This window comes from Ursus americanus, chromosome 28 (assembly GCF_024610735.1).
Source record: "Ursus americanus isolate L20-20 chromosome 28, mUrsAme1.1.p, whole genome shotgun sequence".
Taxonomy (NCBI): Eukaryota; Metazoa; Chordata; class Mammalia; order Carnivora; family Ursidae; genus Ursus; species Ursus americanus.
In genome coordinates, this window is record NC_142154.1 from 28,645,246 (window position 1) to 28,669,097 (window position 23,852).

Sequence of the window (23,852 nt, forward strand, 5' to 3'; positions counted from 1 at the left end):
TTATCAGGTTCCCTAGTTGATACTAATGAATGCTAAAAATGAGAACTACTGAGCTCATTCTGCTCAGACCCCGTGTTTGTATTTCTTTAGGGGCTTTATGAGTGCCAACTCTTTACATGCTCTATGTTCTTCGTCTCTTTTCAATTTCCTTCTTTAAACAGAGACTCCTTACTAATCAGTAGTATCAAAGGCTCCACCCCACCGCTTTTCCTCTGCTACTTTAGGAGAAAATTAGGCTTTGTATTTGAAGAGGTGTTTTTTGGTTTGTTTTGTCTTAGTTCATGGGGTTTTTCTCGTGTTCTGTTTTGCAGTCCCACGAGCGTGTAAGCAAGCGGCTACATCAGCGGTTCCAGGCCTGGGTAGATAAATGGACCAAGGAGCATGTGCCCCGTGAAATGGCAGCAGAGACCAGCAAGTGGCTCATGGGGGAGGGGCTGGAGGGCCTGGTGCCCTGTACCACCACCTGTGACACGGAGACCCTGCACTTTGTGAGCATTAACAAGTACCGTGTCAAATACGGCACAGTGTTCAAAGCCCCGTAACTGCAGAGCCAGAGCAGATAACTTGAGGGGGGTGTGTGTGGGGAGCGCGTGCACTCACGCACACTGAAGAAACAAGGAAGATGCCTTTCAAGCCTCACTGGGCCTCTCTGGGACATGGCCACCTGATCAGTGTGTGGCTGGTGCAACCTGGCACCAAGTGGGCTACATAAAAGGAACGTGGACACCTTACAAAGCTGGAGCTGGAACTTTTCCCAAGGGGTGTGGGGATTAGCCTGCCCTGGAGGGAAGGAGATCCGTGCAAGCACAGAGACATGCAGCTTGCTTACACACACCAGCAGAGCTAAGACTGGAGTCTCCTGGGGCCTGACCTTCGATGAAGGAGCCAGATGCTGTTCACACCTTGACTGGATGGGCGTGCACTGACAGACTGGGGAAGGACTCACCGCTCGGATGGATTGTAACTCTGATGGTCACTGCTCCTCTCCTCTCCCCCCAAAAGGAAAAAAAACTGGATTTGATTTTTTTTTTTTTTCCCGGTCACTCGAGCACATCTAGATCACCCATTAGGTTTTATCTGGGACCTGCAGTTTGGCTTTGGGGTTGATCATCTTGTGGGTTTTTCCTGACGAATCCCTCGCTGCCCACCCTTTACACTCTCCTCTGGTTCTCAACCTCAGCAAGTTCAAATCCGTCGTCCTTTTTAGCTCCCGTGGAACTGTTTTGTACCTGCTTCTTTACTAGTCTACCCTAGTGCCATCCACCAGCTTTACTCTCTGACACACACACACACACACACACACACACACACACACACACACAATTTTAACTTCGTTTTTCTTTTTCTTTTTTTTTTGTAAATAATGTACATACTGTCGATTTTTTATTAAAAGAAATATGCTTTGATGTGCTAGCATAACTGCTCTAGCTTCTTGTGTACCATAGTTCTCTGTGGCTCAGATTTAGTACCTATGAACAGATGTACAAGACATTTATTACACTTTTTACCAAAGGGAGTTACTGCTGTAGTACTTTTGTGTAAAACTTGTCTTCCCCCTTGCCCCAACTGTTTTTTTTTCCTTATTTTCCTTTCTTTTCTTTCTTTCCTTTTTTTCCTTTTTTTCTTTTCTTTTTTTTTTTTTTTTTTTTTTTTTTGTAAATAAATAAAGCTTGGTTCTTACTTAAGGAATGAATTCTCAACCCAAGTCCCTTGTCCTCACCAGAGAACTACTGTGGAGCAGGGATTTGGGCTTCAATTCCTTATGCTCGGCACAAACAAGAATTTGCTTTAAATAGTTCATTGCACTTGTCCCAAATCAAAATATTCCAAATTTTTAAAATAGAATACTTGATTCTTTTAGTACATGTTTTTCCCCTTATTTCAACTGTTTGGAAATATTTTCTATTTGGGTAGTTGTCCGGCTATTTAGTTTGCATTTCTCTGTGTTGTTTTTCTTATCCTTAATTGGAAATGGGGGTGAACAACTTAAATACCAAACCAGTATTTGAAAGAAATGTGTACAAGGCGTGTGGTATAAATGGGTTGGGAGAGAGAAGATTTGCTACCTTCTTAGCAACTGCAAATGGAATATATATTTTTTTATTACATAAACTTAGACTGGCAGACCAGACATTTAAACTGAGTGATTAGGATTTTTCTGTGTCTTCAGCCTGGAGTTTCTGAACAAAGACCAACTGAACTGCTCCGAGTACTCTGGTAGATTCATTCTCCATCAGCCATTACCCTAGTGTCAGTTGTAAAGCAACAAACAGTGTTTTGTGTGGTTTTGTTTGCTTAAAAAACCCCAACACTACCACCAAAGACTACAAATTTGGGGGCTTCTGAACTTTAAAAACACATGGTACAGCCTTCTCCAGTTTTGGACTTTTTTGTTGCAGGGGGAACAGGAGACTCTGAGCCCCAAAGTGTAGGGGGTGGTAAAAGAGCCTTGTGGGAGGAGACTATAGGGTTGAAGCTGGACAGTGCCTGACTTGGAGTGATACATTATTGATTGAGGGGAAAGATCTTCAGGTTTTTCCAGCAATAGTTCACCTATCCCCCTCTGCTCACCAAGAAAGGTCATGTTTACTTGGAATTATGGGAGAAATTGATGGGGTCTGATCAGGGGCAGCCCCAGCTGCTGGCTGCCCTCACACTGTTACCTCCAGACCTACCTGCCTGCAGGTCAGGATCTGGTTTCAGGGCCGAGTTCAGGAGAAAATGCAACGCATCAGGGCAACCAAAAGAAGAGGGAGCTTCATCTACAGCCAGGGTTTTCACAAGCACCACCTTTATCCCTCCTGCCTTCTGAAAACTGAACTCCAAGCTCTAAACCCAGCCTGTGTTATAGCAGCGAGTTACTTATCTTTAGTTTAAATCACGTTTGGTATTCTGTACTTAGTCACCCTTCCCTGTGATTTGCACTTGAAATGTGTACTTGGTCAGTATTTCCATTAAAATATCAGGGCTAATGTGTATATATTTTTCTTAGTAACGATTTATAGACAAGCCTGGCAATCCTAGAAGGGGGATAAAAACTGCCAATGGACTACTAGGGTAAGGATGAAATTGGAGGTGTTTCTGGCATTGTGGCTTTTCTGAACTCTCCAGCCCTGTGTGGTGAAATACATTATTCAAGTGGGATCTTGAATGCTGTGACTGTGATCTGCCATCACATCAAAATATTCCCAGGGTTTCTGGCGATAAATGACAGCTATAAATACAAAATATGTAGGAGGAAGCTCCGGTTATTGGGGTGCAAACCCCTCCCTATTTAACACATGTCTGCCGATCAGCTTCAAAGCACAGGCCCTGGCGTCTGGCTCTTCCCGCGTTCAGCAGGTTTTCTAGATAGCACCGGAGGTCTGGGGGGCCTTGGAGGGCTAGCCGGTTCCCGCTTGTGGCTTCTGAGCCCGGTGACCTGCGTGTGCAGCAGCCGGGGCTCCGCCCGTCGTGTCTAAAATCCCCGGTCTCTGTGTCGGGACTTTCGGAGAATCAAAGCGTCGCACTTGCCGTTCTATTTAGGGGTTTGCCCAGTGGCCAGCCAGTTCGGAAGAGCTAGAGGAGAGCCTCGGGAGCCGCGCTCTGGACTCTCAGCGGCCCGCTCAAAGTTCAGCGCGGCGCGGCTTCCGAGAGCCGCCAGTGTTCCGAGAAAAGCTGCCCGGGGCTGGAAGGCGCCCTTCGGACGCCGGAACCTTTGGTTCCCGGCCGTGGGCCGCGCCGGCAGCGGCAGGGGCCTTCCGGGGAGAGGAGCGGGCGCGCGGCGATGGCGGCGGCGCCGGCCCTGAAGCACTGGCGCACTACGCTGGAGCGGGTGGAGAAATTCGTGTCGCCGCTCTACTTTACCGACTGTAACCTCCGCGGCAGGTGGGGGCCCCCCCGCCCAGGGCGCCGGCCGGCCGCGGCCACGCGCCCCAGCCTTCCCTTCCGGGGGGAAACCCAAGCCGCGGCCCTCCGGGCCGAGGGACTAAGTGCCCGCCGCGGACAGGGCAGGGGCCCGGGAGGAGGGGTCGGGAGAGGCTGTGCTGTAGGGCAGCCTTCTCGGCGGTGGATCCAGGGAACGCGCGTCCCCATCCAACGACTGGCCCGCGGGCGGAACGGGGGCGGCCTCGAGCGCGCGCCCACCGACTCCTCCCACCCAGGCTCTTCGGGGACAGCTGCCCGGTGGCCGCGCTCTCCAGCTTCCAGACGCCCAAGAGGCTTCCCTACCTGGAGGCGGTGCAGCAGGAGTTCCTCCCCGCGCAGATCGGCGACAGCTTCGGACCCACGTGCGTATGGCCGGGGCGGGTAGGACGCGGCCCGCTGGCAGCCCCCTTCGTCGCGCACGGGCCCGAAGGGCCACACCTCACCACCTCCTGGTTCTACACAGCCACTCGGGGCGGAGGAGCGCCCTCTGCTGGAAGCAGCTCCCTCGTCCCGCAGTTTTCATGGGAGCGTTTCATACTCCTTCCCCTCCCCTGCTTTCTCCCAGTATCTAGACTCCCCTCAGGAGGACGCCCTAGGACAGATCACAGACCCCTGATTTGTCTGCCTTTCCCTTTCACCTTGCTGCACACCTTGTTGCTCCTTTCTTGTGCGTCCAAGCTGAATACCTTGTGATGCTGACGATGCTTGGAGAAAGTCTCAAGTCCCTGCCTGACCCTTAAGCCAAGGAAGTCTGGCAAAGGACAGGGCTTCGATCCCTAGGCCCATCCCATTGGCTCTCTCGCAGGTGGTGGACCTGCTGGTTTCGGGTAGAGCTGATCATCCCGGAGGCATGGGTGGGTCAGGAAGTTCACCTTCGCTGGGAAAGTGATGGAGAAGGCCTGGTGTGGCGAGATGGAGAACCTGTCCAGGTGAGTAGCCCTGCCCTAGGGATAGGTTTGGCCCCATTTCAGCCTGGTCTCTGAAGAAGTCACAGCTTAGTGGCTCTGCCTGCAGGGTATCGGAAGTTCAGGACAGGGGAAGTTGCCACTTGGGAACTTTAATATTGGGAAGTTGAATGGATGGCTTTTGGGTCCTAATATAATTAGTGCTAAACCAACCCTGCCACTGACTGGCCACTTCCTCATTCTGACCTGAAAATAGTTGCTAATTGAGTACAATAATAATAGATACAGCAGATCCATTTATTAACCCTCTACTAGGTGCCAGACTAGTGGCTTTGCAGACCATATCACTTTATATTTTTAGTTGGTTTTTGTTGTTGTTGTTTTGTTTTGTTTTGTTTTTTAGAGGGGGGAGGGGTAGAGGGAGAAGAAGAGAAAGAATCTCAAGCAGAATCCACACTGAGCATGGAGTCCAACGTGGGGCTTGATCTCAACCCTGAGATCATGACCTGAGCTGAAATCAAGAGTGGGATGCTTAAGTGACTGAACCACCCAGGCACCCCTATTTTTAGTCTTTAATAAACCAGTTTTTATTATATGTAGCATATACTTATGGGGGAAAACTTTCAAACAGTTTTGGATGGTATAAAGTAAAAATTCAAGTCCTCTTCCTGCAGTAATGGATCTGTCCCTGTCACAGCATCCCCAGTTCCCCAGACACAACAACAGTGAAATGTCTTGTTCATGGAGCCACCATATCAGGTTTAAACTTTATAATCATATGCAGTGGGTCTTTCTGCCTGTTTACAGATGAAGAAACTAAAATGTACAGAGGTTAGTTCACTTGCTCAGCTTCCGTTCCAGTTAGACTAACTTCCCGTCTCAGGTTAAGACTGTTGTTCCTTTTGTATGGAAAGCTGGCAAACCTCTCCCTCTCTGTCTCCTTGCATTGGCTCAGCAGATGTCTCCTGAGTGCCCTCTCTGGGCCAGGCCCTATGCTAGCACTGGGGATATAGCAAGGAATGAGGAAGCCCTGCATCTGACTTCATAGAGTTCAGTGGTACAGAGGCCACCAGAAGCCATACCCAGGCTTCCTGATACTTGCCAGGACCCTTCCCAAAAGACCAGGGGGTTTTTTGAAAGCTGGCAAGCAGGTGCTGTTTGGTGATCATGGCACTCGGGCTGCCATGGGGATTGGGCACCGGCTACCAGGGGTCCCTGATTTGCCGATCTTGGCCTTGTGAAGGAGAGAGGAGCCACAGCTGGGGACTAGGCGGAGAGGCCTGGCCTCCCTCAGCTTGTATTTCACCTGAACTGTCTAAAATGCTCAGGCCCTATCTCTTTCATTCTGCTCCCCACCAGGGTTTGACCATAGAGGGGGAGAAGACCAGCTATGTCCTGACTGACAGGCTGGAGGAAGGAGACCCCCGGAGGTGAGGCAGTCCCCATGCCCTGGTTGACCGTGCTGGGAGGGGAGGGGGGGCAGTGGGTGAGGAGGAGCTGAGGTCCACAGTGACCCGAAACCCCCACCTTCAACACAGGCATCCTCAAATCTCACAGTTTGTTTTTTAAGAATAGGGTTTTTTCCCTGACTAGAAAGATGCTGTCTGTCTTCTTGTGGTAAATACAGGAAAGCACAAAGATGTAAATGCCTCCCATTACCCATCACCTAGAGATGACCATTATTAACATTTCAGCACTCACCTCAGGAATTCATTCAGGCATAGTTCTTTTCGTCCCGTGTTATAACATGGGCATCTTACGACACCATTCAGAACTCAGACATAGTATTATTATATTTTCTAATATTTATTGAGCATTGTACTGATGCTTCCAGATACTAGCACTGTGATAGTGAGTAATGTGGCCCTGGACAGCAAGGGGGACTCACAGCTGCTTATATAATTGTAAAACCCATGGGGGCTCTGAAAGCAAACACCAGGAGCTCAGTATGGAAGGCTGTCCTAGACTTAGGAGAGGGGTGGCCGGAGGGTCAGGGAAGGCTTCTCCAAGGAAGTCACGTTTGCTCTCCGAAGACTGAGTAGGACAGCACCACAGGCTACCATGCTGCTCCAGAGAATGGCCCGCCCATGCTCGCTGCTGGATCTTTGCTCTGAAAGATTGGACCTGGGGGATCCAAACACGTTTTTAATATGCAAAAGGGTTCTGAGACCAAGGCGGTGCTTTGTAAAGACAGTTGTGGAAATGGAAGTCAAAGGCTGAGCAGCAGCATAATTCACACAGTTCCCAGCTTGGCTGCTTACTGTCCGTGCCCAAGGCAGAATGCTCATCGGCACAACAGGACCCTCTCTCACGGACCCCTGACATACCGTGGGATCTTCTGGGGGGTGGACCCTGGAGGCAAACAGGGATGGGTCAGTGGGTGCCTCCTTGGTCCTCCCTCCCTAAGCCTCCCCAGGGTCTTCTGCCAGTCCACTGGCCTGAGGCTGCCTCCCCACATTTGTAGCCTGACCATCTATGTGGAAGTAGCCTGCAACGGGCTCCTGGGGGCCGGGAAGGGAACCATGATTGCAGCGCCTGACCCAGAGAAGATGTTCCGGGTGAGCCGGGCTGAGCTGGCTGTGTTCTGCCGGGATGTTCACAGACTCCTGGTGGATCTGGAGCTGCTGCTGGGCATAGCCAAGGTAATCGACACCCCTACCCCACCTGCTTGCTCTAGAGCCCTTCTCAGCACCCCCCACACCCTGCCAGGGGTTGTGTTTCGGGTCGGAGAGTTGGGAGTCTGGGAATCCAGAAGAGGGAGAGTGTTTCTGCCTGCTTGAGTATTGAAAGGATTTCCCTCTGTAAAGGGGAGGAGGGAGACAGTACTAAGCAGGGGAACCAGGAGGAGGTAGGGAGGACCTCTGCTGAGAACCATTGAGAGGTCAGCTGGGGCCAAGTTCTGGAGACTCCCCTTGCTGCAGACGGGGATTAAGGGGCAGAATCCTGCTGCAGGGCCTTGGGGAAGACAACCAGCGCAGCTTCCAGGCCCTGTACACAGCCAACCAGATGGTGAACGTGTGTGACCCTGCCCAGCCCGAGACCTTCCCGGTGGCCCAGGCCCTGGCCTCCAGGTTTTTTGGCCAACGTGGAGGAGAAAGTCAACATACCATCCATGCCATGGGGCACTGCCACATTGATACAGGTAGGGCAGCAGCTGGCCGGGTTGGCTGGGCAAGGCAGGAGTGCCCTTGAAGCCCTGGCTGTGCCCTGGAAGCACTGTCGTCCCCAGCAAGCTCTTGCCCCTCTGGATTGTCAGTTTCCCCATTTGTAAAATGGGCTTCGCTAGGTGTGGCTTCATTTATTCTCTCAACAAAATCTGAGGCCCCATGTGGCCCTTGCTAGATACTGGGAGGTAGGCTTATAGAGTCTGATAGCTGAAATAGGCAGACAGAGTTGGGGCCACGATGGAGGCACTTAACCCTGGTCGGTCAGGAGGACTCGGAGGCTTCATGGAGGAGGTGACCTTTGAACCAAGTGAGAATGAGTAAGAGTTTGACAAGGGTGTCCCACTCCTCAGAGAGGAGTGATGGAGAAGTAACAGAGATAGGGGCTCCCGCACAGGGCCTGGTTTCCTGGGGGGGATCATGAGTTCAGCTTGGAACTTGATGAGTTTGCAGCATCTGTGAGGCTTATGGGAAATCTGTGTTTTTTAAAAAAGATTATTATTTGAGAGAGAGAGAGCACAAGCGGGAGGAGGGGCAGAGGGAGAGGTAGAAGCAGACCCCCTGCTGAGCAGGGAGCCCCACATGGGCTGGATCCTGGGACCCTGGGATCATGACCCAAGTTAAAGGCAGACATTTAACTGACCGAACCACCCAGATGCCCCGGAAAATCTGCATGTTTTACCAGCTCCCCAGGTACTGACTCTGATGCAGCTAGCACTTAGGAAGCACAGAGCAAGGCGTTCCGTGTTGTGCCTGTTGTGCCATGGCTTGCAGTGGAGTGTGGGGGTCCTGGGCTGGTAAAGAGGGAGCCGGGGCCTTGAGGTCAGGGGAGGCTGTAGTGCCTCATACAGGATGGCTGGCCCAGGCAGATCCTTCTCGGGGTGCCGTGCCCCCTCTTCTGCGGTATCCATCAATGTGTGAATCCCTGCCACCTTTTACAGGATCCTTGCAGGGGCGGGGGCGAGGGGCAGTCTCAGCCTCAGAGTGAGACTCTTCCAGGGCGTGGGGCCTCCATTTCCTGACCTGTAAAACTGACAGCTTCCTTCCCCCACCCCCTCTCCCACCTTGAGAGAGTGTCTTGAAGTGAAAGCTCAGGAGGGATGCCAAAGGGTGTTGCAGGGAAAGGGGCCTGGGATGGGGGGAGGACAGCCTTCTGGAGGCCCAGGCTGGGCAGGCAGGGTGCTGGGGGGCAGGGGTGAGACTGGAGATCTGTGGGGAGCCGGGGACCTTGCTGCTTTCCCTCCACCTCCAACCCCTCCCATCCAGCCTGGCTTTGGCCCTTCAAGGAGACTGTGCGAAAATGTGCCCGGAGCTGGGCGACAGCCGTGCAGCTCATGGAGCAGAACCCGGACTTCATCTTTGTCTGCTCCCAGGTCAGAGGGACAGCTGTGTGGGGCACCTGAGGGCTTCTCACGCCTGAGGAGGAGGGCTCTTCCCCACCCTCAGCCGTCCACTGGCTGCAGCTGCTCAGGCCCGGGTGGGGTCCTTGTCGCTCCTGCCCCAGCCCGGGCCCCTCTTTCCCGCAGGCGCAGCAGCTCGAGTGGGTGAAGAGCCACTACCCTGGCCTGCACGCTAGGCTCCAGGAGTTCGCCTGTCGAGGGCAGTTCGTGCCTGTGGGGGGCACCTGGGTGGAGATGGTAAGTGCTGTCTGCACCCGCTCAGCCTCCGGCCACGCTGTTACGGCCTCCCCTCCTTGGCTTTGCCAGTGGGTGATTCTCCGCAGGCCCTTCGTCCCCCTTCTGTGGGGGGCTGGAATTCCAAGGCCCGGGACCCCAGGGGGAGGAGGGTCTCAAGCAGGGGGGCAGGCTGTGTGCCCAACCCCGCCCCGGGAACCCTCCCCTCCAGCAGGTAGACAGCTGGGCCCGAAGCGAAGAGATGGACACCTCTCCTGCGGGGTGGGGTGGGGGGGTGGCCCGAGCTCCTGCCTGGCTCCCCTCCATGCCGATGGCGGCTGCCTCCATCTTCACTCACTGCCAGGACGGGAACCTTCCCAGCGGAGAGGCCATGGTGAGGCAGTTCCTGCAGGGCCAGAACTTCTTCCGGCAGGAGTTCGGGAAAATGTGCTCGGAGGTAGGCTGGAAGCTGCTGCGCCTGCAGGCAGATGGGACTGGAGCTTGACCTTGAGCCAGGAGAGGCTGAGAGGCGGGGGCTGCTTCACCCGGAGCCCCACTTGCCGTGTCCCAGAGGCCCTTTCCCCACAGTTCTGGCTCCCAGACACATTCGGCTACTCAGCACAGCTCCCCCAGATCATGCGCAGCTGCGGCATCCGGCACTTCCTGACCCAAAAACTGAGCTGGAACTTGGTGAACTCCTTCCCGGTGAGCAGACCTCGGGGGGCCCGGGTCCCCCCCAGGACCTGGTCTCAGCCCTCACTCTGGCCGCTCTCCCATCTCCTTACCTGCAGCACCATACTTTTTTTTGGGAGGGGCTGGATGGCTCCCGTGTGCTGGCCCACTTCCCACCTGGCGACTCATACGGGATGCAGGGCAGTGTGGAGGAGGTGAGGGGGCACCCGGTGGCTGAGGTGGTGGGAGAGGGCTGGGCGTCTGGTCCTAGGCTGACCCGGTTGCCCTGCCCTGCCTGTCCAGGTGCTGAAGACCGTGGTCAAAAACCGGGACAAGGGGCGGACCAACCACAGCGCCTTCCTCTTCGGCTTTGGGGACGGGGGCGGGGGCCCCACCCAGACCATGGTGGACCGCCTGAAGCGGCTGCACAATACAGACGGGCTGCCCAGGTCCCCCTGGCCCTCCAGCAGCCCTCGGAGCTCACTTGGCCCTGGCCTGCAGCCCCACTTTCCGCTCAGGCATTCAGTCCAGCTCCTCAACTGGACCTTGTCCTACTCCAGTCCCGGGCTGTTGGCTCTTCCCAGCTTCCAGTGGGGGGGGGGGGGGGGAAGGAGGTGCAGAGCTGCCCGTGGGAAGAGGCTTAAATCTGCCAGAGACGGGGGTCTCCCCGTGTGTCTTGAATAGGTTTTGCGTGGACAGGGAGCATTCTGGGGGGGGGCGCTCCTTTCTGTCGGGGCTGGATCTCTCGAGAGTCCGCTCTGGCATGGAGGAAGGGTGAGCCACATGGTACCCGCAAGCCTGGGTGACCCAGGCTGTGGTCTCCCTCAGGGTGCAGCTGTCTTCTCCGGGGCGACTCTTCTCCGCGCTGGAGAGCGACTCAGGGCAGCTGTGCGCGTGGGTTGGGGAGCTCTTCCTGGAGCTGCACAATGGCACCTACACCACCCATGCCCAGGTCAGGAGCTGGTCCCTGAGCCCAGCAGGGAGCGTGTGGCCTGGGTCTGCAGGGGACAGAGTCCCCTCCAGGCCTGGGGGAAGAGGCTTGTGTCCCAGGGAGGCACGGAGAGCCGGGTGGGCCAGGGGCCTGGAGGAGGCAGGGCTGAGTGTCCCTGAAGAAGGCGGACCGCAGACCGGGGTGGGACAGGTCAGCCGCCAGAGGCTTTATCTGAGGCCCTGGGGAGCACGGGAGGGCTTTGGAAGGCAGCCTGGGACAGATCCCCCCAACCCTGCTCAGATCAAGAAGGGGAACCGGGAGTGCGAGCGGATCCTGCACGACGTGGAGCTGCTCAGCAGCCTGGCCGTGGCCCGCAGCGCCCAGTTCCTGTACCCGGCCGCCCAGCTGCAGGACCTCTGGAGGTCAGCCCGGCCTCTGCCCCCCGCCACCGCCCTGGCCTCACCCCGGCCAGCTCTGCGGGTGCCCCTCCAGCCTTCCCCTCACCCTGGGCTCCTGCAGGCTCCTGCTCCTGAACCAGTTCCATGACGTGGTGACCGGAAGCTGCATCCAGCTGGTGGCAGAGGAGGCCATGTGCCACTACGAAGGTGAGGTGGATGCCCTGCCTGCCGCTGTCCCCGACGTCCGGGGCGGAGCCCAGAGCGTGTCCTGTGGGGTCCTCGGGGTCATCCCAAACCCCCTGCCCACCCGTGAGCAGCCCGTCTCTCCTCAGATATCCGTTCCCACGGCAGCACGCTGCTCAGCGCCGCAGCCGCAGCCCTGTGCGCCGGGGAGCCGGGGCCCGAGGGCCTCCTCATCGTCAACACACTGCCTTGGACGCGCACTGAAGTGCTGGCCCTGCCCCGGCCTGGGGGGGCCCACAGCCTAGGTAGGAGCTGGGGGAAAGGCTGCTGCTGCGGTAGGGGGACCAAGGCCACGCGCTGTGGTGGGGACACTGCCCCGGGGTGGCCGCCCTGAGGTGCCCCGAGCCAGAGCGCGGTAGGCGGAGGAGCCACCCGCCCAGCCCAGCCCTCAGGCAGGGCTCTGGGAGGCCGCGCTGATGCCCAGGCTTCCTCCCCAGCCCTGGTGACAGTGCCCAGCATGGGCTATGCTTCTGCCCCGGCCCCCACCTCCCTGCAGCCCCCGCAGACCCAGCAACCTGTGTTTGTGGTGCAAGAGGTGAGTTTAGGCACGTCCTGGTGTGCGGGGCCCCTCCTGGGCCATCCCTAACAACTTGGGGATTCTGAGCTCCCCGGCTGGAGCAGGTAGTGAGGTGGGGCTGGGCCGGGGGTGCTGGTGGTGGTGTGCAGTCCCTGCACACTCAGCTTCAAGGACCCCTCCCACCAAGACCGACGGTTCTGTGACTCTGGACAACGGCATCATCCGGGTGAGGCTGGACCCAACCGGCTGCCTGACGTCGCTGGTGCTGGTGGCCTCCGGCAGGTGCCAACTCCTCACTGCCCTCTTCCAGTACCTAGCAGGTGGATCCCAGGCCCCATTCCCTCTGTCCCTGGCCCCAGCAGTGCCCATGGCAGCCCATCAGGGGCTCTGGACCCACGCAGGGCAGGGCAGACTGGGCTAGGAAGGAATCTCCTTGTCCCCCAGGCCTACTCTCCCTGCCCCCACCCCACCTCAGGCAGCTGGAGAGACCAAGGTCATAAAGTTCTAAAGCACCAATCTCTGCATCCTTCCAGGGAGGCCATTGCTGAGGGCGCCGTGGGGAACCAGTTTGTGCTGTTCGATGATGTCCCTCTGTACTGGGACGCATGGGACGTCATGGACTACCACTTGGAGACACGGTCCGGTGTGGGCAGGACGGGGTGGCGGCGGGCCCCCTCCATTAGCGTGCCCGGGCTCAGCTCCACCACCCCATCCCGCAGGAAGCCAGTGCCGGGCCAGGCAGGGACGTTAGCAGTGGGCACTGAGGGCGGCATGCGGGGCAGCGCCTGGTTCCTGCTGCAGATCAGCCCCAACAGTCGGCTCAGCCAGGAGGTCGTGCTGGACGCCGGCTGCCCCTACGTCCGCTTCCACACCGAGGTAGCAGAGAGCAGGGTGGTGGGCGTCTTCCCCGGGCGTGGCTGGGGAGGAGGGAGCCGCCAGGCCTGCGTGTCTGTCCTTCCACCTCAGGTGCACTGGCACGAGGCCCACAAGTTCCTGAAGGTGGAGTTCCCCGCCCGCGTGCGCAGCGCCCAGGCCACCTATGAGGTCCAGTTCGGGCATCTGCAGCGGCCCACGCACCACAACACCTCTTGGGACTGGGCTCGATTTGAGGTCTGCCATGGGGTGGGGCGGGGTGGGGTTTGGATCCTGCCCGGCTGGGAAGAGACTCGTAGGGTGTGGGGTCAGGAGGAGGACGCCGATCCGTACCTGCGGGCTCCTATGTGCTAGGCCTTGTGCTAAATGCTGTGTTGAGTTTGACACTCAGGCCCATTTGGTGGGGTGACTTCTGTGATCCCCATTTCACAGATGAGGAACTAAGGCCTAGACGGGTTGGCTGGTGTGCGCGGGGCCTCCTGTGGTGAGAGCTGGCCCTCGCGGTAGTGACAGTAGTGACAGTAGTGACATGCTCGGGAGCCCGGGGAGGGGGCGGGGCCACCCATCTGGGATCTGCCCTCCAGGTGTGGGCCCACCGCTGGATGGACCTATCAGAGCACGGCTTTGGGCTGGCTCTGCTCAACGACTGCAAGTACGGCGGGTCAGTCCGAGGCAACGTCCTCAGCCTCTCGCTGTGAGTGGAGGGCCCGCCCGGCCCGGGGCGGGGGGCGGGGCTGGCATGGGGGCGCGGGTCCTCCGGGGGCGGAGCCTCCGCAGTTCCAGCCCGGCCCATCCCCACCCTCCCCACCGCAGCTTGCGGGCGCCGAAGGCCCCCGACGCCACTGCTGACATGGGCCGCCACGAGTTCACCTACGCGCTGATGCCGCACCAGGGTGAGTGCCGCGGCCCGGGACGCCTCTCTGCCCTTCCCTGAGCCTCGGTGTTTCCCAGCCCCCTGGGGAAAATGCCAGCACGCCCACGCCCCCACCCCCATTTCCAGGCTCTTTCCAGGACGCTGGCGTTATCCGCGCTGCCTACAGCCTCAACTTCCCCCTGTTGGTACTGCCTGCCCCGGGCCCGGCACCCGCTGCCTCCTGGAGCGCCTTCTCGGTGTCCTCGCCCGCTGTCGTGTTGGAGACGGTCAAGCAGGCAAGGGGCGGGGCGGTAGGGGGCGGAGCCCCAGCTGGGTCCGCCCAGGCCCCGCCCACCACCCACCTTCCTCCGCAGGCGGAGACCAGCCCCCAAGGCCGCACGCTGGTCCTCAGGCTGTACGAGGCCCACGGCAGCCACGTCGACTGCTGGCTGCACACGTCGCTCCCGGTTCAGGAGGCCGTCCTGTGAGTGGGGGCGCGGGGTGGGGTTGGGAGTCCTGCTCCCGCAGGGCCCTCATGACCCCTCCTGTTTTCCAGCTGCGACCTCTTGGAGCAGCAAGACCCGGCCGGCCACCTGCCCCTTCGGGACTCCCGTCTGAAGCTCACCTTTTCTCCCTTCCAAGTGCGGTCTCTGTTACTGGTGCTGCAGCACCCTCCAAACTGAGCTGCTGACGGTGGGGTTTTATGTGTGGAAGGCTTGGGGGGCTCCTCACTTCTGCCTCCCCCGCCTGAAGCAAGGATCAGTCACCTCTTGAATAAACCCTTGACTCAGGAACCCTGCTAGCAGTAGTCCCTGGTCACTCCCCTCGGGGCCTGTCCTCAGGCATTTGGGGGCAGGGGCAAGACCCGAGCTTCTCTGTGTGTGCAGGGTCTGGGTTGCAGGCCCCCTGAGATTTGGGATATCAGTGACCACAAGCTGGCTAAGAGACCCAGGGATAAGAAGCTCCTCCCGTGGGGAGGAAGCCAAGAGGGTGGATTCCCGCTGGCCACCCACCGGGAGAGGAGCACTGGCAGGTGGCAGTGCTGGGAATTCTGGACGGAAGGGGCCGTGGGGCCCAGGCTGCCTGGGATCAGGGTCCCTACACCACCTCTGGGAGGCTGCACCTGCAGAGGCAGGCTGTCCTCTGAGAGCCAGGGCCTGGTGGACTGGGATGGGGTTCGGTAGGCCTTGCCCCGGGGGCTCTCCTATCTCCAAGGTCAGGCAGCATGCCTCCCCACTTGGCCTTCCCAGACCTGCAGCCAGCCCAAGAAGTGCCAAGAAATTCAAGTGTATTAGTTTATTAAAAATGACAGCATTTTTCACGCGGGCTTAAAAAATGGGGAAGGTGGGGTACAATTAAAAACACAGCTGTGCAAGGAACAGCCACAGAGCCAGGGGTACCCAGCCCCCAGCAGCTCCAAGCTGCTTCCAGTGAGCCGCCCAGGCCCCGGGACCCAGGGCATGGCAGAGGAAGAGGGTGGACATGAACAAGGAGGCCCTCCCGCTAAGAGGCTGCCATCCCCTCATTCTCCAAGGGGAGATCAGCCTTGATCCTTCGGGGTCTGCGGTGGCCTGGGAGGAGGACAGGTGAGGTGACAGCTCAGACCCCAGGCTGAGGACTGCGCCTACGGCCTCCCCCACAACCTCTGTCCGCAGTCCTCCTACCCGCGCTACCACCCCTTCCTCTCCTGCAGAGCCTTCTCTCCCCAGAGCAGCACGCTGAGCAAGGCCCACCTGAGGTTGCTGGTCGCCGCCTCCTTTTTCCCTTCTTGGGGACTGGGGGGACCTCTGGGTCCTGTTGGAGGCTGGTCCCCTCAGGCTGCTGGGCTTTACTTTGCTCTGGAGGGCCTCTCCGTGCCCCACGTGTCCTGGAAGGGGCCGTGCTTGGAAGCAGAGGGTCCTGAGCAGAGGTGATATAGGTCCCCAAGGGGCTCCGTGAGTTCAGGGGTTGGTGAGGACCCACCGTTGCCCCCCCCCCATTGTCAAGGAGGGCACCTGGGCGGTGTGGCCCGGGCAGGGGAGAATGCAGGGAGGAGCCATACCTCCATCCTGTGCTCAGGCCCCTGCCGTGCTCCCTTGGATTTCTTCTTGTGGGACTTGCCCCCTGCAGGACACTGACACTGGGGTGGGAGGGTCCTGTGCCCTCAGCCCCCTTTCTGCAGACTCCCGCTCTGGGATGACTCCCGGGGGTGGAGTGGGGACTGGGATGGAGAAGGGTGATGAAGCTCTGGCAAGCAACTAGTCCTTCCTGCCCTCCGAGCTTATTAAGAGTAGCTTACCTTTGGGGGCCAGGGGGCCAGGATCCCCCTAAAATGGAATGAGGAGAATTCAAGAATCAACCTGGCTAGGGCAGGGGTAGTTTTCCTTGGAGAGGCAGAGTTCACAACTGTCCTTCCATATCGATGGAGCTTCTCCCCTAAGAAGCCCCTCTGACCACCCCGTCCCCCCCACGTCAACAAGGCCACCCTGTCTTGGGCTGCTCTACTGGCTGGGGCCCTGGAGCTGAGGAGAGGAGGGGTAAAGCGTGGGGAAGGCTTAGACCAGCAGGAACGGTGTGACCCTTGGGGGCATCGGCAGGTCCTGGGAGGCCCCAGCTCCTGCCCTGCTGTGACCCCAGGCGGTCTGTCCACCCCACTAGCTTCCTTGGGATCTCCATTTGCCTATGTGAGATTAGGGCCCAAACCTGAAACCAGATGGTCCGGCCCCGCCGGTCCCGCAGGGAGCTCATGCCCGGCATGCCATAGCACCGCAGCCACGCTCGAAAGGCAGCAAAGTCCTCCTCCCCGCTCTCAGGCCCGTAACCTTTGCCCCCTGTGGGACAGAGGAACGAGGTGGAAGTCGGAGGGTGGACTCAGGCTGAGAGGAGGGGGAGCCTGGTCGACCTGGCCCAGACCTCAGCTACATAGCTGATGGACTGAGTCAGGGGGCTGAGGCTCTCCCTCCTCCAGCTGTGCGCCCTCAGGCTGGTGGCTTCCCCACTCTGGGCTATGGCTTTCCCATCCTGGGGTAGGGTGATTAATCCTTGTCCTGCCTGTCTCCTGAGCTGCTCAGAGGACATAGACACCTCCCAAGTGAGGAGGCTTGGTCCATGTATAACAACTAGATTACCCCAGGTGGGGCGGGAGCAGCCGTGGGTTTGCACAGGGTGCTGAAGCAGGGGCCTCACCGAGCTGGACCACTTCCTTGGGCACAGAGTGACACAGCTCCAGCAGGTCTGGGTTCCGCAGCTTAGCCCTGATCTTCTGGCTCAGGGTCAGCTCTGGGCTCTGGAGAAGGGGCAGAGGCAAGGCCACTGTGAAGGCAGCTGAGCCCCGGGGAGGAGAACTCCAAGAGCTTGGCAGGACTCAAGAGACAATCCATCTGCCCCCCACCCCCGACCCTGCAGAGAAAGGGAAACGGGCCCAAAGCTGGAGACGCGTCACTGCTGGCCCGCTCCGATGGGTCTGCTGCATCCCTCCCTGCACCCTCACCGGCCGGCGCTGCTGCAGCGCCTCCAGAACCTTGCGGGCCTTCTCGAAGGGGGGTATCCTCAGCCTGCGGCAGGGTGGAGAGAGCCGTGCTTAGCAGTGGAGAACGTGGGTGCACCCAGCCCTCCCTAGTCCTCATGCCCGCCTGCTGACCGGTATAGGATCTCTGCCCGGAGATAGTTGCCAATGCCATTGAAGAACCTCTGGTCCAAGAGGGCCTCGCAGATGGGCTGGTCAAAGACCTTGTCCGCTAGGTTTCGTAACACGTTCTCCCTGGGGGAACACTGACATTGGGGTGGGAGGGCCCTGGCACAGGAGACCCCCTTCTCTGCCCTATCCCTGAGGCCTTGCTGCAGGATAGGGGAGAGGGGCCGGGGGTACCTGTGCCTGGGTACAAGGGGAGGGACCGTGGGAGTCCCTGTTCCCTGCTTCCCAGCCTCAGTGCTATTTTGGCAGCGGGAACCACCATTTTCCTTTTTTTTTTTTTTTTTTTAAGGATTTTGTTTATTCATTTGAGAGAGACAGAGAAAGAAGAGGAAGAGGAAGAAGCAGACTCCCTGCTGAGCTGGAAGCCTGCATGAGGCTCGATCCCAGGACTGGGAGATCAGGACCTGAGCCAAACACAGCCGCGCAACCATCTGAGCCACCCAGGCGCCCCTCCATTTTCCTGTTAATTGGGAACACCAATATGAGATTTGAATTCATTATGAAAGGTGAAAAATACCAATCAAAAGCAATGTGTTTGGGACCCCTGGATGGCTTAGTTGGTTAAGCATCTGCTTTCAGCTCAGGTCACGATCCTGGGGTCCTGGGATCGAGCCCCGCGTGGTCTCTGACACTCCCTGCTCAGCGGGGAGCCTGCTTCTCCCTCTCCCTCTGCTGCTCCCACTGCTTGTGCTCACTCACTCTCTCTCAAATAAATAAAGTCATAAAAAAAAAAAAAGCAATGTGTTCAAGGAAACACACAAGTCTGTAGATGTTGTGTGTATATCACCAAAGACCCTGATTTAAGACTTCAAGACTTTTTGGAGCACAGGGTGACCCCAGGAGCTCAGGTGTGCCTGCAGTGTTGAGCTCCCCGTCTGGAACTTCTGATCGGCGAGATACGAAGATCTGACACTGGTGGGGTCAACTGTTCTCAAGACCCTGAAGATCTTCAAGGCAGCTGGTACTGGCTCTGTGTAGCAGGTGTGTGGTGACAAGTTCTGGCTAGCGAGTGTCCCAGCAGCCCCCACCCCATCTCCGGGAGTCCTGGATCCCTCCTCACCCCCACAAAGAGGAAATGTACCCTGTTTCTTTGTGGGAAAGGATCCTGGCGAGACTGACTCAGTAATGGGCAGCAGAAGCATATGAAGTAGGGGCCAGAAGACAGAGTTTGGGGTAAAGGTAAGTGTGGAACGTTGGCCTAGGTGGTCAGAGCACTAAGGGGAGCAGACCCCTGCAGGCTCCCCAGCTGTGAGACCAAGAGAACAGCCGAAATCTCATGTGAGAGAAACTTCAGGGCCAGCTGGCAGAGGGTTACCTTGTGCCGTGACTTCCCAGGAAAGCTAAGATGCGAAGAATCCAGAACCAGGACAGACATGTCCCTGGGGTGCACTCAGGATCGTGCCTGGGAAGGCCAGGAGCTCAAGACGCCCTGACCCACCCCGACGGGCAACGAAGTCTAAGGGGCAACGGAAAGCAGGCCAGCCCCAAGGAAGGGAGGACGGCCAAGACCGCTGCAGGCCTGGAGTCTGTGATTCTCGTAAAGGGTGCTTTTCCTCGGGGGCTTTGCAAAGGCTGGCTCCTTCTTATCAGGCAGGCCTTGCCTCAAATGTCCCCTAGAGTGGGCTTTTCCTAATGCCCCCCCCCCAAGCCCCTGGCCAAGAGTCATTATCTACTTCTTGGATTTGTCTTCAGGCACGTGTCTATCTGACCTCATCTACTTTGTGTCCTTGCTCCCCTGCCCTATCTGAACTTCAGCTCTGTGGGAGACGGACCACACCCGTCTTGCTCACTGCGGTACCCCCTGCACTGGGAAGAGGGCTTGGCACAAAATCGAAACCCATACACGTTTCACCTTTAGAGGAAGGGAAGTGGCTGGCACCGTGCCATCCTCTGTGACATGCATCACCTCCCAGGTGGGGCGGTGACCCCTCCGGCCGAGGAAACCATGGGACTGTCACAGACCAGTGGGCAGGGAGAATGTGGGAGACCACAAACCCAGTTCAGAAACCGTGTCATGGGGGCGCCTGAGTAGCGCAGTCGTTAAGCGTCTGCCTTCGGCTCAGGGCGTGATCCTGGCATTATGGGATCGAGCCCCACATCAGGCTCCTCCGCTAGGAGCCTGCTTCTTCCTCTTCCACTCCCCCTGCTTGTGTTCCCTCTCTCGCTGGCTGTCTCTAACTCTTCAAAAAAATAAAAATAAAATCTTAAAAAAAAAAAAAAAGAAACCGTGTCATGAGGCAGTCCCCTGCCCACCGCCTTGAGGCAATTCCTTCCTGTTCAGCCGCCCTTCTTACCGGGTTGTTAAAGCCCCTTCACCTTTCTTCTTAGCCAAGCAGAGCGGGATGCTGATCCCCAGCTCTGACACGAACCGGCCATGTGTCCTCAGGGCAGGCCTGCCCATCCTCCTCTTGCCCAACCCCATGAGTTTTGGGGTTCCACATCCATTAGCTCAGGGAGCTGTCCCTGGGAAAGGACACTGTCTTGGTCGACACGCGAAGGGACTGCGGGTCAGAGGGGAGGAGAGCTGCCCCTCCCTGGCCAGCGAGGCACTCACAGAGCCGGCCCGGAGCCCCAGACTGTGTCGTCATGCCTGGCGCTGGGCCTACCTGAACCGCTCATATTCCAGCAAGACGCAAGGCCCGCGGCCGGGCTGCCACTCGCCCCCCAGGTCCCAGCGGCCGAAGCGGCGGATGTCCACGAAGCAGAGGGCGAGTCGGGGGCCGGGGGGAGCCGTGTAAAAGCGCAGGTGGGCGTGGGCCGGCAGCGCGTCCTGGGCCGCCAGCTGGAAGGAGCCGGACATGCCGAATCGGAAGACCAGGGCCAGGGGCCCCCGTGGGGGCTGGGCCCCGGGCAGCGGGCTCAGGGTCAGGCGCAGCTCCTTGCCACGGGCCGAGGATGAGATGCAGTACGCACTGCTCTCAAAGGGCACCTCAGGGTTGCGGCTGATGGGTGACTTCTCCACACACCCGCCGAACACCAGCCCCCTGCACGCCTCGTTCACGAAGCGGCTGGCCAGATGCAGCTCGGGGCCCTCCGGCATGCTGTGGGAGGGGGGCTGGGCCCTGTGGGGAGGGGAGGACAGCGGGTTGGGCCAAGTGTCACCTGGGGAGGTAGAAATTATCACCCCATTTTATAAAGGAGAACTCCGAGGGTCAGAGGGGGCCACTCCCAGCCAAGTCAACTGGCCTCGCAAGTGTCCTGATCCCCCTTGAAAGTGCGGAGAAAGCCGACAGCGCTATGGAGCTCAGGCTGGGGAAGCGAGACTCTGCCGTATTTGACGCCTTCCACGGGGCTGCCCCCACTGCTTTTAGAATAAAATCCAGATCCTTCCTGGGCCCACACTGTCCTCTCATTTCCTCCCACAATTCCCCTCACTCACTGGCTCCAAGCACAGTCTCCCCATCCCCATGTCTTTGCCCCTGATGTCCCTTCAGTCTGGGACACTTGAGAGGCCCTCCCTGACCACCCTCTCCGAGGCAGCATCACCACCCCCCCAAACACCACGAGTTTTCTTTTCTTCACGGCACCCCCCAATCTGGAATTATCTTGTTTGTTGTCTGCCCCTACCTCCACTCCCACCCCAGAGCGCAAGCTCTGCTTGCTCATGACTCCACTTCTTAGGACCCCGCCTGCACCTGGTCCGCAACAACTGAGGGACTGAACCTGACCCCGCCTGGGGAATGACAACTGGGAGACTCTGCCACCAGCAAGGGCCAGCCTGCCACCACCCACTGCCCAGGACCAGAGCGAGGACAAGGACGAGGGAAGGCAGGTGTCTCCAGGAGCATCTGCGCTGGAACCGGGTGCCCACGACTCTGAGGGAGGGAGACGGGGTGACAGGAAGGGCTCCGGAGCTCCAGGCCAAGGTCCAGGGGTGCATAGGAAACTCGTCCACACCAGCGCCCGGAGTGGGAAGCAAACTCCATCCCCACCCACCACACCTGACCAGGGGAGGGGAGTTTCCACTCTCCTTTTCCCGGGACCTACCCAGACCAAGGCTAGGTTTTGGGGGGGGGGCATTCAGCCAGGGAGGGGAGACTCCCTTACCCCTGTCCCCCTCCTCAGCGTCGTCCAGGGTCTGGCACCCAAAAGGGTTCCTCTTTCGGGAAAAGGTGAAAGTCCAGATTCCTAACTTCCGCAGGGCGGGCACCCCAGTGCTCGCCCCCCCTTCAGCACCCCGCCCCGCTACTGCCCGTCTTTGGCTAACCCCAGGTCCCTGCCTCCCCGAGGTCCCCGAACCCCATCCCCTCCTCAGCTCCGCACCACCGCCGATCCCGGATAACCTGCTCCCCGCGCAGCTCCCCGCCAGCCTGCAGCCACTGAGGGGTTAACGCGGGGGCCGGGCCGCGCCTAAGAGCACGCTGGGAGCTGAGGTCGCCGCTCCGGCGCCTGCCGGGAAGTGTAGTTTCTCCGGCAGGAGGCAGAGGTTGGCCGGGGTAGGCTGGGGGCCCCGGGTGTGGGAAAGGCTTTGGGGCAGTCACCTGGCCGGGAGGTGGCGGAGGAACCTGGCTTCCCGCTGCTCGGCGCCGGCGGGCTCTGGGCTAGGTCTGAGGTCCCGGGTTGCAGCTGTCTGCGTGGCTGGGAGGGGAAGTCCCCCGGCTAGCCCCGGACAGGGTCGGCACTCGCAGCAGGAAACAGCAGCAAGGTCCCGAGGCCGAGGCGCCTGCAGCTGTGCGCCGGGCGCGCAGGTGCGTGATAAACGCAGGCCCTGGGGACCCGATGGTGGCCCCTAAGAATCCAGGCACAGTCAGACGGAACACATAAACAGAAGCACCATCACCACCTGCCGGGTGGCAAGGGCAGCCAAGCACCAAAAAACAGGCGGAGAAGCAGAACCCACTTCAGACGGTCAGGCCTGGTCTAATGAGGCCTCTGTAAGGAGCTTGCATTCCATCTTGAGTGTAGTGGGCACAGGTGCCTGACCCATAGCCTGCACCTGCCCCTTCGTAGTACTTCTGCTTCCTCCTCGCTTGTTTGAGCGGAAGTATTCTGAAGTAAACTAGGCAAACTATGGCATTTCATCCCTGATACTTCGATATGCATCTCTAAAAAGCAATATCCTACAAAGCCACCTTTATCATACCTAATAAAATTAATACCATGTAATACCTAGTCCACAGATTTCCCTAATTGTCCCCAGATGTCTTTTATAGCTGGTCTGTTCAAAGTGGAGTCCAATCAAGGGTTATAGGTCTCTTTAACCATTTTTGATTTAGATGGAACCACCCTCTCCATCTCCCACTCAACCCATCCCCCCCCCCTTTTTTTGGTCTTTGTAATACTGACCTTTCTGGAGTCCAAGCCAGTTGTTAATTTTGAGATGCCCCATCGCATTCTGGATTTGTCTGTGTCACCTTGTGACCACTAAGTAATCGATGGGGTGATTTCTTTGTTGGTTGGTCTCTTTCTGTTTTGTTTAAATTAAGGTATAATTTATATACAGTAAAATTCGCCATTTGTAGAGTGTGAGTTTTGACAAATATATACTCACATAACTATGGCCACAATCAGAAGATAATAATTCCCATCACCTCCCCACCCCCACCCCGCAATCCGCCTACGCACCCCATAGTCACCACTTCCACCCCACCTGCTGGCAACCGCTGATCTGCTTTCTGTCCCTATCCTTTCGGCCTTCTCCAGAATACCACATGAATGGAATCTCCAGTGCGCAGCCTTCTCAGCCTGGCTTCTAAGAATATTGCATTGAGATCCACCCACGTTGTTATGCTTATTAGCGGTTTTCTTTTGCTGAGTAGTAGTCCCCCATGCAGCCGAGCCACCGCATTTATCCAGTTACCAGCTGAGGGACGCGGGACTGTTTGTGTGAGGGGATTCGTTGGCACCACGCAAATATCGTTCCACATCACATAAACTTTTCACCTACTGCCTCTGTCATCCTCGAAGTTCCTTGCCTCAACCAAGTATTTAATTGGGAATTACAAAATGGTGGTTTTCTCTCATTCCTGGCACCCTAGCTGGAATTCTTGGTTGTCCGGAAATGTTAAAAAGACAGGATAAATTCTGAATTCCTTCCCTTTAATGATGAATTCTCAGACTAAGAATTTGGTACAGTAACATCCAATGGTGCAAATTAGGACTCA

At 57.9% G+C, this 23,852-nt stretch overlaps 3 protein-coding genes and 1 long non-coding RNA gene across 13 annotated transcripts in view; 2 read left to right on the forward strand and 2 right to left on the reverse strand.

Annotated features, from left to right (window-relative positions):
- SIN3A (SIN3 transcription regulator family member A) overlaps positions 1–1,652 on the forward strand; it is a 70,877-nt gene extending 69,225 nt beyond the window's left edge. For both annotated transcript variants that reach the window (XM_045795152.2, XM_045795149.2), the window contains exon 21: positions 312–1,652. In XM_045795152.2, coding sequence (XP_045651108.1) covers positions 312–542 — 231 coding nt within the window. In that variant the 3' untranslated portion in view covers positions 543–1,652. The remainder of the gene's footprint in view (positions 1–311) is intronic.
- Positions 1–4,347, reverse strand: part of LOC148107585 (uncharacterized) — a 24,823-nt gene extending 20,476 nt beyond the window's left edge. Inside the window, exon 1 of the long non-coding RNA XR_015722132.1 lies at positions 4,210–4,347. This is a non-coding gene — a long non-coding RNA (uncharacterized LOC148107585). The remainder of the gene's footprint in view (positions 1–4,209) is intronic.
- On the forward strand, positions 3,570–14,869 carry MAN2C1 (mannosidase alpha class 2C member 1). 2 transcript variants are annotated; one of them, XM_045795154.2, is made up of 26 exons: positions 3,570–3,867; positions 4,143–4,268; positions 4,712–4,835; positions 6,171–6,241; positions 7,276–7,453; positions 7,764–7,953; positions 9,242–9,348; positions 9,502–9,612; positions 10,022–10,045; positions 10,177–10,293; positions 10,380–10,475; positions 10,564–10,709; positions 11,089–11,212; positions 11,492–11,613; positions 11,711–11,796; positions 11,922–12,077; positions 12,270–12,367; positions 12,537–12,631; positions 12,883–12,987; positions 13,069–13,225; positions 13,316–13,459; positions 13,807–13,916; positions 14,036–14,115; positions 14,223–14,371; positions 14,450–14,559; positions 14,632–14,869. In XM_045795154.2, the coding sequence occupies exons 1-26, from the start codon at positions 3,767–3,769 to the stop codon at positions 14,756–14,758; spliced, it is 3,054 nt and encodes a 1,017-aa protein (XP_045651110.1). In that variant the 5' UTR covers positions 3,570–3,766; the 3' UTR covers positions 14,759–14,869. The 2 variants fall into 2 exon arrangements, with proteins under 2 accessions (XP_045651110.1, XP_045651109.1); XM_045795153.2 differs by having other exon boundaries at positions 3,572–3,867; positions 9,953–10,045.
- Positions 14,870–15,356: 487 nt separating this feature from the next.
- Positions 15,357–22,084, reverse strand: NEIL1 (nei like DNA glycosylase 1). 8 transcript variants are annotated; one of them, XM_045795156.2, is made up of 10 exons: positions 21,796–21,976; positions 20,355–20,810; positions 17,695–17,814; positions 17,545–17,608; positions 17,241–17,340; positions 16,758–16,885; positions 16,354–16,381; positions 16,117–16,178; positions 15,809–15,974; positions 15,357–15,646 (listed from the first exon to the last, which is right to left on the reverse strand). In XM_045795156.2, exons 2-10 carry the CDS (start codon positions 20,786–20,788, stop codon positions 15,579–15,581), a joined length of 1,170 nt encoding a protein of 389 aa, XP_045651112.1. In that variant the 5' UTR covers positions 20,789–20,810; positions 21,796–21,976; the 3' UTR covers positions 15,357–15,578. The 8 variants fall into 8 exon arrangements, with proteins under 8 accessions (XP_045651112.1, XP_087712898.1, XP_087712897.1 ...); XM_087856772.1 differs by lacking the exons at positions 16,354–16,381; positions 21,796–21,976 and adding an exon at positions 22,032–22,084; XM_087856771.1 differs by lacking the exons at positions 16,354–16,381; positions 21,796–21,976 and adding an exon at positions 22,012–22,068.
- Positions 22,085–23,852: the final 1,768 nt, after the last annotated feature.

Coding starts and splice junctions, on each gene's coding strand:
- MAN2C1 (XM_045795153.2), top strand. CDS start 3,767: ATGGCGGCGGCGCCGGCCCTGAAGCACTGGCGCACTACGCTGGAGCGG. Junction 9,349..9,501: donor TCATCTTTGTCTGCTCCCAG/GTCAGAGGGACA, acceptor TCTTTCCCGCAG/GCGCAGCAGCTCGAGTGGGT. Junction 12,368..12,536: donor CTGTGTTTGTGGTGCAAGAG/GTGAGTTTAGGC, acceptor CCTCCCACCAAG/ACCGACGGTTCTGTGACTCT.
- NEIL1 (XM_087856772.1), bottom strand. CDS start 20,788: ATGCCGGAGGGCCCCGAGCTGCATCTGGCCAGCCGCTTCGTGAACGAG. Junction 17,815..20,354: donor CTGGAATATGAGCGGTTCAG/GTAGGCCCAGCG, acceptor GTGTTCCCCCAG/GGAGAACGTGTTACGAAACC. Junction 15,975..16,116: donor GGCCTGAGCACAGGATGGAG/GTATGGCTCCTC, acceptor ACCTCTGCTCAG/GACCCTCTGCTTCCAAGCAC.